The sequence below is a fragment of the Quercus lobata genome, chromosome 1 (assembly GCF_001633185.2).
Source record: "Quercus lobata isolate SW786 chromosome 1, ValleyOak3.0 Primary Assembly, whole genome shotgun sequence".
Classification (NCBI taxonomy): Eukaryota; Viridiplantae; Streptophyta; class Magnoliopsida; order Fagales; family Fagaceae; genus Quercus; species Quercus lobata.
The window spans coordinates 30,052,134-30,064,633 of record NC_044904.1 but is presented as its reverse complement, the minus strand read 5'-3'; the positions used below and the strand labels follow the sequence as shown (position 1 = coordinate 30,064,633).

The 12,500-nt window shown below is 45.7% G+C and overlaps 2 protein-coding genes across 3 annotated transcripts in view; one reads left to right on the top strand and one right to left on the bottom strand.

Moving 5' to 3' along the window:
- LOC115986366 (cytochrome c oxidase subunit 3) overlaps positions 1 to 7,639 on the top strand; it is a 13,098-nt gene extending 5,459 nt beyond the window's left edge. The window contains exons 1-3 of one of the 2 annotated variants that reach the window (XM_031109299.1): positions 5,222 to 5,832; positions 6,086 to 6,166; positions 6,479 to 7,639. In XM_031109299.1, the coding sequence (XP_030965159.1) occupies positions 5,362 to 5,832; positions 6,086 to 6,166; positions 6,479 to 7,261 (1,335 nt within the window). In that variant the 5' untranslated portion in view covers positions 5,222 to 5,361 and the 3' untranslated portion in view covers positions 7,262 to 7,639. Of the gene's footprint in view, positions 1 to 5,221; positions 6,294 to 6,478 lie in introns of those variants that run through there. The other variant, XM_031109289.1, reaches the window with a different exon arrangement.
- Positions 7,640 to 12,027: 4,388 nt separating this feature from the next.
- Positions 12,028 to 12,500, bottom strand: part of LOC115986381 (ATP synthase protein MI25-like) — a 5,766-nt gene continuing 5,293 nt past the window's right edge. Inside the window, exon 3 of the mRNA XM_031109323.1 lies at positions 12,028 to 12,500. This exon is cut by the window's right edge and continues 2,523 nt beyond it. The gene's annotated coding sequence lies outside the window, so the exon portion shown is untranslated.

Genomic DNA, 12,500 nt, shown 5'->3' with positions numbered 1-12,500 from the left:
TAAGTAACCTAGTGAAAAATTCAAAGAAAAGGAAATGAAAAAAAAAGTAAGTTTCATTGATATTTTTGGATAAATGACAGTGGGAAAGCCAGTTACAGTACAGAAGAGAATGATCCCAGTTCCTCTTTCAGGGATTGATTGTTTTCGTACATGTCAAGCTTCAGCCGTCGAGTGGAGGTTGGATACTCCATACTGAAGTTCGATCAGAGCCACCTCAGCGGTTATATCAGCCAGTTATTTCTGTTGAGAAGCTAAGGCCGTCTTCACTTTGTTTAAGTTTAATGCATTCTCCAAAGCGCCGCTTTATCCGTTCAAGCTGAGTGACCGACGTGGACAACTTAGCCCTTTTGCCTTCTTTCTCGGCGAGTTCGGGCCCAACTTTTCTTCGATGGCTCTTTGCAGGGGGCTGTATTTCTCCTCTGCCTGTTTCAGCAGCTCTTCAAAGTCCTCTGTCAGTTGCATCAAGATGGCCCTCAAGTGGTATGCGCTGAAACCAGCCTCAGTCAGTGCTGTCACCGCCCCTACACATTCATTCTATGTCTGGGCACCGAAAGGGGGGTGACTGCCGTGATCTTCCGAGTATAGCGATGTACAGCTGCCAGAATTTTCGCTTCTGAAACTGCAAATCTTTCTTATCCACGACTTTCTCCTGGAGTATCACCTTTCAGTGAGGCGCCTGGTAAACGGCGTCGAAGTACTCGGGGTAGAGCTTGTGGAGGACCTCTCCGTTTGGTCACAAAGAGATATGACTTCTCCCCGGAGACTCTCTTCTCTAGACTCGCACTGTGCCCCTTCATAATTAAGCCTCACAATTCTTTTGACTATCTTTTCCCTTCCCTTTTCAGTCTCTTCTGAGTTATCTCTCTACTCTTTTCCATAAGTGCAGTCCATTCTTCCAAGTGTTCTGAGTTCGCACTTGTAGTCTCTGCTTGCTTCCCCAGTTCACTACCACCCCTCAAGCCAGTCACAGCTTTTCTTTTCCCTGGCTGGGGACATTCCACCAAGGATGTTTTCCCCCCTTTCTCTCTATAGTGCCTCTGTGCTTGACTTCTCTCCCCATCACCTGAGTCTCTGGGTACTGTAACAGCCAGACTTTTGGGCTTGCTGGCGATTTGCTTAACACGACGACCAGAGGATGATTCCCGTAATATAGTAACTTGCTCTGAAGCAATGTTGCCTGCACTTGAGGTAGCAGTTGTTGTGTGACATTCCCGGATTGTGACTGGTCTACTGCCGCCGATAGAAGTTTTTGAAATCTGACCCCTCTCGGGAGCCGTTGATACTGTGCCCTATGTGAGTCAGTTGGTGCCCGTAGCTGATGAAGGCGCCCTGCCTATCCTGGCTCTAGTGACACGATTGGGTTCTCGGCTTCTTGTATTTAAAGTGATTCGTGTATGGCTGTGCGCTCCCTGTTGAAGCTGACCCACCAGTGCCCATATTGAGCCGAGCTCAGTCCTCTCCTGCGCATTCTTTCTTTATGGGAGTAGGGGCTTTCAAATAGAGAGTTGCTGGAAAAGGACCTCTGTCATCGATTGAACTGCCGCATGACTCCCCCTCTTTAGTCAGTTGTTGGGATGTCTTGATCGAAACCGAACTTCAGTGCCACCCAGTGAGGATTCTATTCAGCAGTTGGGAAGACCAGTTTATACTTCTCGAATTCCATTTCTTCCTGCCGCACCCCAATTCTTTCCCAGCAGTCGAAGATTGATATGAGATCTTGAACCCAGGGGGCTCCTATGTTCATGAACATCTTAGAATCAGTGTACGCTTGAACAAAGAACAATTTCTCCCTTACAAATCGTACCAGACACGTTGATTGAGTGAGAAAAGCTACCTCTCGGACTGATCTCTCCATCTCACCAAGGGTTCGACTACGGAACGGAACATGCCTACCCGACTTATAAAATAAGCCCATGGGCCCGAGCCTATTACCTTGGACTATTGACTGAAAGAGCAGGCAGATAGTGAGCTTTAATCAGTCCCTCTCTCGCTAAGTCTAGTCGACTGTCAGTTCACTTCCCCCGCTCGTCATGATCAATCGGACTGAAAGTTGGCTTCACCTCCAGAGCCCCACTTTTGGGATAGAGACTAATCTGTTATCTTTCAAGCAGCTCTCACATGAAGATTGAGTTCAGGTCATCAACCAGTCGAGCATCCCTACACTGCACCCTCACTATATGATATTCTCACAAGAAAACTAGGTCAATAGAAGGGAAATAGATAGGTTCACGATCCTGATTTAGGAATAGCGCAGGATAACTAAATATAAAAAAGGAATGAAAAGCGGGCTTCCATCCCTTTGACTATCCGTACTATCTTGTTAGAACCTTCCTACTAGGATAGGAATGCCAACTACTAACTAACTAGCTCATATTGGATAGGAAAAGCATCAATCCTTAAAGAGATACCAGCGGGGTAAGGAGGGGAATGGCCAATCATAAGAGCGGGAAAGACATTCTATACTTCCTACGCTCTTCCCCTAGCAGCCAGAAAGGCAAGGTTTAAGCCAAGCCATCTCATACAAAAAGTCTGACTATTTGTCTTGCTCTTCCATTAGCGGTGCCGCCGTGCTTTATATTTTCATGCCTTCCAAGCGGTCGAATTGAATTGGTCGCATCTGCCTTCCCGTTTAGTGAATCTCTAAGGGGCTTAATTAATCCAATCTCTCAATCGGTTGGTCAAATGCATTGACATTGGCGCATTCGATTTATTCTTTTCCAAAAGTGGGTTCAAATCCTATTACATTAATCTCACTTTATCTCCCCTACTGGTGCTGCTTCCTCCGATCAAGAGTTAGGGGCGGCGCTACTAGACCAACGGTTACCGGCTCAATGAGCACTCTGGGCCGTGATTGTTCGATCCGAGATCCAAACACTAGAAAGAGGGAAGAGCGGGGACACAACTATATTATATACGCAATTAAGGCATCAGGAAGAAAGTAGTAGGTTGCCTTTCATTGAGCTAGCGATGCGCGCTGGCGTGGTGGATCTCCTTCCCTTCTGTGTAGGTAGGGGGCTGGCTGGCCATTCCTCCTCGCGCCATCAACGAGCGCCTTCTTGTATCACAGGCAGTGTCGTCTTTCAAGCCAGAGACCCCTGTCGCTGGTTATGTAAGATAATATGATCTCGTTATATAAGAGAATTCGTGTTGCTTTCTTTTAGCACCCGATGTTAACAACCGATATATCCGCTGCGTGATATCCGCTCTGTTGTTAGCTGTTGTAGCTGTGACTGTAGCGAGGCTTCGCCGATTGAGAATACCCCACCGAGTTGACTACACGTAACTCTCTCTCTGTAGGCCCAGCAAACGGGGCGCTTAGTCAATTCAACTCTCTATTCAGTAGGCCAAGACAACTCAACAACCACTGAACGTACTCTCGATCTTTTCATTCTCGTTCGAAGCTTGTTTTTTGTCCTGTTAGCGCCTTTGTCTGTTAGCGCCTAGTGCTTGGTATATGTCGATTTATTATCTCTGGCTGATGCCATTTCGTTTCTTTTCTTAAGGATCAGCTGGCCTTTAAGATATGAAGGATCTTGGACCTCTTCAGTCTTTTCTTGGAATAGAGGTTGCACCTCGCGGTTATGTTCTATAACTGTGCTAGTATGCTCTCGATCTCATATCTCGCACTGGTCTTATCTCTGCTCGACATGCATAGACTCCTCTTTAGCTTAATGTTCAGTACTCCTCTCCTTATCAGTCAAGGTTATGTAATACTCGCTCCACTAGCTAGTAGGAAGTTAGAATAGATAGGCACTCGCAAGCCCGAAACCCACCGCTTTCTTGTTCTAGTTCTGTTTCTTTTCCAATTACTGAGCTTTCTAGGTAGTACGCTTATTAGGAGACCATAGACCATAGCGGATTTGCTAGCTAACGAGCAGCTAACAAGAGTGATAAAGCACGGAAAGAATAGTGACAAGCGTACTGCTCTGCTACGGGAATGAATGATTCAGATATAGGCTATAGGCACTTGAAGGGGAAGTAGACTCAGGACAGAGATGACGGTGGTGGTTATGAAGCCTAAAACTAGTTAGCATTAGAGGGACAAGAAAGCAGACGAGTAGGTTTGGTACCGGCTTTAAAGGATAGGGGGAAAGGCGGTTGCTTTGGCAGGGGACCAGAGGCGGGAACAGACCATGGACCAACAGGATAACTTTGAAATGGGTTTTATGGCTCGACTTATTGGCAAAAGCCTGGTTCCTGCGGGCTCGGCTTTCTGGCTGGCTATACCTATGGAGAGGCCAACTAGTGATCATAAGCTCGAGAAGAAAGAGTTCGTTCAAAAGCGAAGGTCGGAAAGAGGCAATGAAGATTGTCGATCGAAGGGCTTGCCTTGTTAACGAGCAGGTTACTGTTGTAATGTACCGCTTCCTTTTTCTTGGCATCATCTTTACTATTGACCAAAGCATAGGTCCAGGCTCTGATCGAACGGACTTGCTAAGGTTTACTTAAATAGTTGTTCTTTCTCTTTCAAAATGAATTATATAATCACAGTGGCTCTTTATCTTCAAGTCAAGTGAGAGATCGGCCATCGCCCAAAGGTGCTTTAACGAAAGCCGGTCCCCGGTGGCTAAGAACCTTTCCTCACTCTTGAAGCCTTCAAGCCATTGGATTCAGTAGAGCTCCGGGCGGTATAGTCAGTCTTCAGTGTACTCTTTCTCTCATTCATACTTTGGATAGATTTTTTTGGTGTTCAGTCTACCTTAGTACAGAATCTAAATCCAATTTCTTCTCTGACACAATGCCCTTTCTTAAGAGAGAGGAGGAAAGAAAAGAAATATATAGAAAGCAAAGAAGCTTCCCGTCTTTGAATGATATGCCTGAAGCAAGGATGGTCGTGGATCCGTGATCGTAGATAAGATTTCTAGTTTTCTAACAGCACGCCTTACGACTGAGATTTCGCCGACCTAAATCTCGTAAGTAAGCAAACGTAATATCATAGTCGAACGAGCGTGCGATGTCGTTCCTTATGATGTTGGTCGCTCAATGATATCCCTATACGCCCGGTTCACCAGGTTCTACCACTACAAGACACAATTAGTCTCATAAGGGAGCAGAGCATCATTTGATCGATCGAATGGCTGGGGCTTATACTAGTCTACTATTATGAGAAACAAGTTCTTTATCAGCCTTCCTACTTTTTTAATGACTTTTACGCGAAGGCCTCATTCTTCTTCTGAATCTATCTCTCTCGCCTTTGCCCAGTCAATCCGGAAATGATAAGTTATTCTGGTGCTTTCTTTCTCCCATGCCTTTCTGTTGGTCAACAACCAACCACAACACAACTCACTAGAATTCTTCACTACTCCTACAGGCTTGACGGAGTTAAGCTGTCTGGAGGGAATCATTTTATCTCAATCAAGAATGCCTCAACTGGATAAATTCACTTATTTCACACAATTCTTCTGGTCATGCCTTTTCTTCTTTACTTTCTATATTCCCATATGCAATGATGGAGATGGAATACTTGGGATCAGCAGAATTCTAAAACTACGAAACCAACTGGTTTCACACCGGGGGAACAACATCCGGAGCAACGACCCCAACAGTTTGGAAGATATCTTGAGAAAAGGTTTTAGCACCGGTGTATCCTATATGTACTCTAGTTTATTCGAAGTATCCCAATGGTGTAACGCCGTCGACTTATTGGGAAAAAGGAGGAAAATCACTTTGATCTCTTGTTTCGGAGAAATAAGTGGCTCACGCGGAATGGAAAGAAACATATTCTATTTGATCTCGAAGTCCTCATATAGCACTTCTTCCAATCCTGGATGGGGGATCGCTTGTAAGAATGACATAATGCTAATCCATGTTCCACACGGCCAAGGAAGCCTCGTTTTTTAATCTCATTATGACTTGGTCGTTCGGAAGAGATTCTTTCTCGATCAGAATAGTGGAATGAAAGGCACTACAAGAAAGATATACCCCTTTTCAAATCGCCCCGCAAAGACGGACGTTCAGAAAGGTTATCGAGATTATCAATCGCTCTTTTTAGTGGGGAGGAATAGTGCGGGAAGGGAGCAAGACCAAGCCGAGCCACTAGGAGAGTAAGCCCTTCACACGTGTCAAGTTGAATAAATGAATGCAGCCTCAACCAGAGAGATCAACCCGCGCCGCCTTTGATTTTAGGCCGCCGGCGGCGCAGAACGCACTAATCCGCGACCTGCAAGTTTTCCGAAACCGAACTGAATAGAATTGTGACTTTCCAAAAATGCTTGCTGAAAATCAAAGAAAGAAGGTCCATTTTCCCACGTAGTTCGTCGGTCAAACCAACGATTCTCTTCTCAAAGTAATAGAGAGATCTTTTTCTACTTAGACACTTCTATCAATGCAATGAAAGAACCATCCCTTCCTATTTGTTTGTCCTGTCAGATAGAAAGAAATTGAGACCCCAAAGAGCCCTTCTTTACCACTTTAGGGGGTGGGGGTGAAGGGGGGTTTACATACAACCGAGGCAAAGTGGTTTATGATTGAATCTCAGAGGCATTCTTATCATTTGGTAGATCCAAGTCCATGGCCTATTTCGGGTTCACTCGGAGCTTTGGCAACCACCGTAGGAGGTGTGATGTACATGCACCCATTTCAAGGGGGTGCAACACTTCTCAGTTTGGGCCTCATATTTCTCCTATATACCATGTTCGTATGGTGGCGCGATGTTCTACGTGAATCCACGTTGGAAGGACATCATACCAAAGTCGTACAATTAGGACTTCGATATGGTTTTATTCTGTTTATCGTATCGGAGGTTATGTTCCTTTTTGCTTTTTTTTGGGCTTCTTCTCATTCTTCTTTGGCACCTGCGGTAGAGATCGGAGGTATTTGGCCCCCAAAAGGGATTTGGGTTTTAGATCCTTGGGAAATCCCTTTTCTTAATACCCCTATTCTCCTTTCATCCGGAGCTGCCGTAACTTGGGCTCATCATGCTATACTCGCGGGGAAGGAAAAACGGGCAGTTTATGCTTTAGTAGCTACCGTTTCACTGGCTCTAGTATTCACTGGCTTTCAAGGAATGGAATATTATCAAGCACCCTTCACTATTTCGGATAGTATTTATGGTTCTACCTTTTTCTTAGCAACTGGCTTTCATGGTTTTCATGTGATTATAGGTACTCTTTTCTTGATCATATGTGGTATTCGCCAATATCTTGGTCATCTGACCAAGGAGCATCACGTTGGCTTTGAAGCAGCTGCATGGTACTGGCATTTTGTAGACGTGGTTCGGTTATTCCTATTTGTCTCTATCTATTGGTGGGGGGGTATATGAAGGAACGAAAGAGTGGATTGAGGAATGAAAGCTCGAAGACAAAGAGAGCCGGGCTTTTCCAAAGAATTACTGCAGCTTTTCCACTCCCTTTGATTATCATATACAAAAAAGTCTCTTCCACTTTCCTACCAAATCTCTCTTTATTTTGGCACATAAATGAAGGGATCGAAGAGATTATGGCAGATTATGTTCACCAAGAAATGACCCGAAATTGGATCTTGGTTTATTTGAGATTGTTCCTTTTAATCGTAATCAAAGATGTTTTCTTGTCTCTCGTTTCTTTTCCGAACAAATCGAAGAACCTAATGGATCGAACTTTCACTCCGGGTGATGACTGGATCGCCCCGGCGGGGTACCTCTGACTCAGAGTGCCCTGAGAAGCGCCGCACTCCAATAACGGATCCTTTTGTAGGTGATGGGGCAGAGCGTTCCCCGGTCCCCCTTGGCAATAGTCTCGTTTATTATGTTATGCCTTGATGAGTGGGGGAGGTAGCTGAATTAGGATATCACTATTGGCAAAGACGGAGCAGGAAATTGCGATCCTAAATCAAAAATCTTAATATGGTCAATTTTGTCAGATTGATCCTTATACCTCAGCTCGGTAGTTCCGTAGCAGGTTTTTTCGGACGTTTTCTAGGATCAGAAGGAACCGCTATAATGACCACCCCAGAATTTATCCTTCCTTTATTCGTGCTTGTTCTAATTTTAACTATAATTTATCGAATTCTACTTTCGAAAAAAAAAAGAGTTTTCTTCTATTATTCCTAATTTATATTTTAGTTTTCTTTTTATGTTGTCTCTTTCGCTTCTTCATTTTAGAAAAGATTGTAGCTTTTTTAGGAGTGACAACAGCCTTATCCACTTTGATTTTGAATGTTTCTTGTTCTGGATCGAATTCGAATGTCCATTCAGGCGGAGAATCCGGGGAAATAAGTCTTCCTCCCTTGGAGTCTTCCTCCCGCCCCGAGTCCTCGTCTGGTTCTACTTCTCTTGAGAATCATGCCTCAAGCTCAGAAAATACAGAAAAAGACTATTTCCCCCCTTCGTCACAATTTTCGTCCCCATCTACTTCCACGTCCACTCCCGAAAACCAATCCATTGATAGTTCTCCCAACACCGAGCAGAAGGAGAGCTTGGACTTTCTCTCGGACAAACTGCGAAGCTTTTGGAAGACTGAAATAATTAGAGCCGTACACGAAAGATTAGCAGAAATTGATCCACAAGGGAATATCGGACGGATTCGCGACGGAGAAATCGTGGATGCTTTGAGGCTCGATTCCCCCCTTCGAACGAGGCAAGAAATGGAAGACATTTTAAAAAATGTTTGGAAAAGACCATGGCCCAGTTACGAGGAGGCCGATAGAACCTCCATCTATCCCCGCATATGGGACCTTCTCGAAAAAAACAAAAGACCGGATATTTGATATGGATTTCATGAGGTAGAGGGACCTTCCACAATATAAAAGACTTCCATCAAACAGTGGCCTTGGATTATGGATGAGGAAGACCCCTAACGCGGTTGAGGGGCAGCTGACCGAAAGGAAAGCGGGTAGGCCGCCTGCTTATTATTGTGAAGGTGGCACTCAGAAAACCGGGGTGCCGCCCTAATTACAAAATGCGAGGTACCGACGCCGGACGGGCAGACCTCTTAGGATCCGGTAAACAGGGTAGCCCCTGGTACGCTTGGGGCTGGATTGAATCTTTTTATCGGTCAGGAGAGGGGCCAAAGTAAGACAGTGAAAGAGAAAGCACTTCACATAAAGAGCAGAACTTCTTTCACGTACTGAAAGGCAGGCCTTTTTCATGGTGATTTTTCTTTTTTGATTGCTTTGGAGAAGGGGAATGGTGAGGCGGGCCCCATCCACCAGATTACTTTACCGACTGGAATGAATCCCAGGCACAGGAACTGGTTTAACAAAAGGGGTCGAGAACTACATAGATCTGATACCTTCTTCCCTTGGTCTGGGAGGTAGGTTATGTAGGAAGACAACTTTCCCCAGGTTGTTCCGATCCCAAACGGCCAAATAATCAATTAGTAGTATGCCGGAACTCTTTCTCTTAAGGCGCAGAGCGAACTGTCGGACTAGGAGCTGCGTTGTTTCATAAGAAGTCCCCCTCTAAATAGATGGCGAGAATCTGTTCTTGGTGGTAGGGCAGTAGGAAGTAGCCTTTTCTTCAAGCAGGGCTTTCTCGATAGCCAGAAGCTCTTCCTTCCATTAGTCATCTGGGCTTGTAGTTGCGTTGCAAGCAATTCTCTCTGTCAGGCATACCCGACAGTGTCCCCCATTTCGTTTCGCTTTCGAGCGAGGTCCTTATTTCTTTTATGCAATTTCATTTCTTCTATAACAACAGGATGCTATTGCTTGCTGGCTACGAATCCCATTTCACGAAATGACTTTCCTTTCTTAGACTAAGTCTCTTACTCTTACTTGAGATCTTATCTTGTATTCTTTATAAGCTGTGTTACGAGTTCTAGCAAGCCTTAAGCTAGTTATAATTTATATTATAAAATACATCAAAGTGAGTACAGCAAGTCTTGAATCAGGTTTTTCCAAGGGTTGGAAGTTAGCTTTTCGTTTCTAGTCCTTGGTCATCAAGATCAAGCGAGTAGGAAAGGAGTGAGCCCCAAAAAGGTAAGGTTATAGGTCCAAGGGTCGCTCCTTCCATTTTTATCTATCATATCCTAGATAACTTACAGCACTTCCCCGTGATGGCTAACCTCCTTCTTTATTTCGGGGCTTGGCGTAGGGGCAATGGCTTTACAGGCGTAGAAACTTTTCTCCGGGTATTGTTTCTGTTGCAAGCAAGGGGTTAGGCTCGAAGCAACTAGGCTATCAGGGATCCACGGCCTTTCTTCCGTTTCTCAATATCAACTCCCGATTCTCGCTCCATTTATATCTATATTGATATAAACAAGTATTTCGTTTCGCTCGTACGTTCAATTTAATCACTTCGTAACCTTTACTTGATCACTGGACGGCTTTACCTTTGCTTTCAATCTGTCTTGTGTCACGTAAGCAAAACTCACTTGTTGGCTTACACAACTAGGCGTTAGGAGCGTAGAAGCGAGAGTGGGGTAAAACGATAGTAATATACTTTACACGAGAGGTCAAGAGGCGGTGCCCGTATGGTTACCACCTAAAGCGGCTCTAGACTTTCCACCCAGGCGTAAAAACGGTTATTGACAAAACTTAACGATTAAGCTTTGCATGGGAAGCTGCCACCTGTCTGTAATAGGAACCGAGTCGCTAAAAGCAGGAGTTTCATCAGCATCGAGTTCTTGAGCCCACGGAACGGGGAGTGTTAACGAGTCACTAACCCGTAGTGCGTAAGAGTCACGTACCCCTTAGTCTGGGTAAAGCTTCCTAAACCTCGCGATTCGACCGTTGGAGCTGAGTCAATCTTGCCAAATTGGCAACTTGAATGTCTGGGTCTGTCCTATAGAATTGCTCATGGAACTTGCTTTCCAGATCGTACCAACTTTTAATAGAGTTTGGAGGGATGTTCATATACCAGGGGAAGGCCGATTTAGTAAGAGAGTTGGCAAAGAGCCTCAACTTGAGGTAGTCCTTGGACCTAGCTTCCCCGCACTGGACCGAGAACCGAGCTATATGCTCAATAGTCGACTTCTTCTCCTCACCGGAAAAGAGAACAAACTCAGGCACCTTATACCCCTTTGGAAACTGATGAACTCGGTCGATCCAATCAGGGTATGCTTTCCTAGCCGTCGGCCTCAGATGGACGAGACAAAGAACGCAACTCAGGGGGCGAGAACTCAGAGAGGTGGAGGTCCGGACAAGGCTAGAGCCAAGCAGAGGGATGGAGTAGGGGACGGTTGGTGAAAGTAGGCACGAGTGGAGAGGCAGGTGAGGAAGCGCAGGTGTAAAAGTCGAGTCTAGTATTTTTGCTTTCTTTCGTAGGCGAGTGAGAAGCGAGAGTGCAGGCTCGCCCCGAAAGCGAGCCGGGAGCGATCAAAGGCGATAAACGCTTGATTGTATTCTTGACTGATTCAATTGATAACGAGAGATAAAGGTACCCCGACCATGCCCAAAGGGGTTTAATAACTAGTAGTGGCGTGCTGAACTGAAAAGTACGGCGAAGCTTTCGGAGCGTAGTGAGGTGAGCCAGTGCCTGTTGGTGGTCAAGTCCCAGTGGAAGTGGAAGTTGTTGGGCGTTCAGGTTGCAAAGGAAGTTGGTGGGCTAACGGTGGTCCAGGTAAGGTAGGTGGGGAAGGCTCGCCACGAGATCGACCGATAGCTTTGACCCAACCCCGGAAGCGGAAGTGCCAGAGAGACTCTCTTTGTGAGGCAGAGTGACATTCCAAGGTCAGGTATAAGGTGCTACGGGAACGATGTCTCAAAGGTCAGTGCCAAGGGCTCAACGCGGAAGCAATCCGCTGCTCACAGGGACCGTGCGGGCTGACGCTCTTCTCTCTCAGGCAAAGAAATGTGATTTTCACTTTCGCTGGTTCAAGGTAGGCTGCTTAAGCAGAGGTTGTTGTTGTTGTTGGCGTGAGTGAAGGCGTTCCTTCCGGTGGGCATGACGAAGCTAAGCTGGAACTAATTACGAAAGCATAATCGTTTTCAAGGCTAGGGCATAAAAGGCTAGTAGGGCATAAAAGGCTAACAGCTTTTCCGAGTCAAAAGCGGCTAAAAACACTCAGCCATAAGTTCCGGTTTCACCACAGTACAGGGCTAAATAAAGGGGCTCAAGGTTGGCATGACGAAGCGTCGGGCATCAAAGCTACCGGTTTCAAAGTTCAGTTCTAACGGGCGTTCGGAAAGGCTTGAAATCGTAACGTACAGGTAGACTTTGCCAAGGCAAGGAAAGTAGTAAGAAAGATATCGATGGAGCGGGCAGAACCTCGAGTAAGACAACCAACCCTGGAGGCCATGGCTTGGCTTTATCCCGTAGGTAGTAAGAACAGAGAGAGCCTTCTGTGCTAGCAATACAGAGAGGTGGGGAATAGTCTCCTATTGCTGTTCTGTTAACCCCTCTCTATCCACTGAACACCTACCCAAAGATCCCAGGCACTCGCTCACGTACTGTGTGCTAGTTCAATCCTCTAGCGTCCCCGGAGATCAGATTGAGCTGGTTTCCACCTAATTAAGAAGGATGGCTTTCACGAAATTACCCCAACTAACAATCCGACGACGAGGACTTGCTCCCTTTCCTATGGCACCCATGTGTGTGTCAAAGGTAATGCCTACTTCACTGAACTTCGATCGCCCTTTCCTTT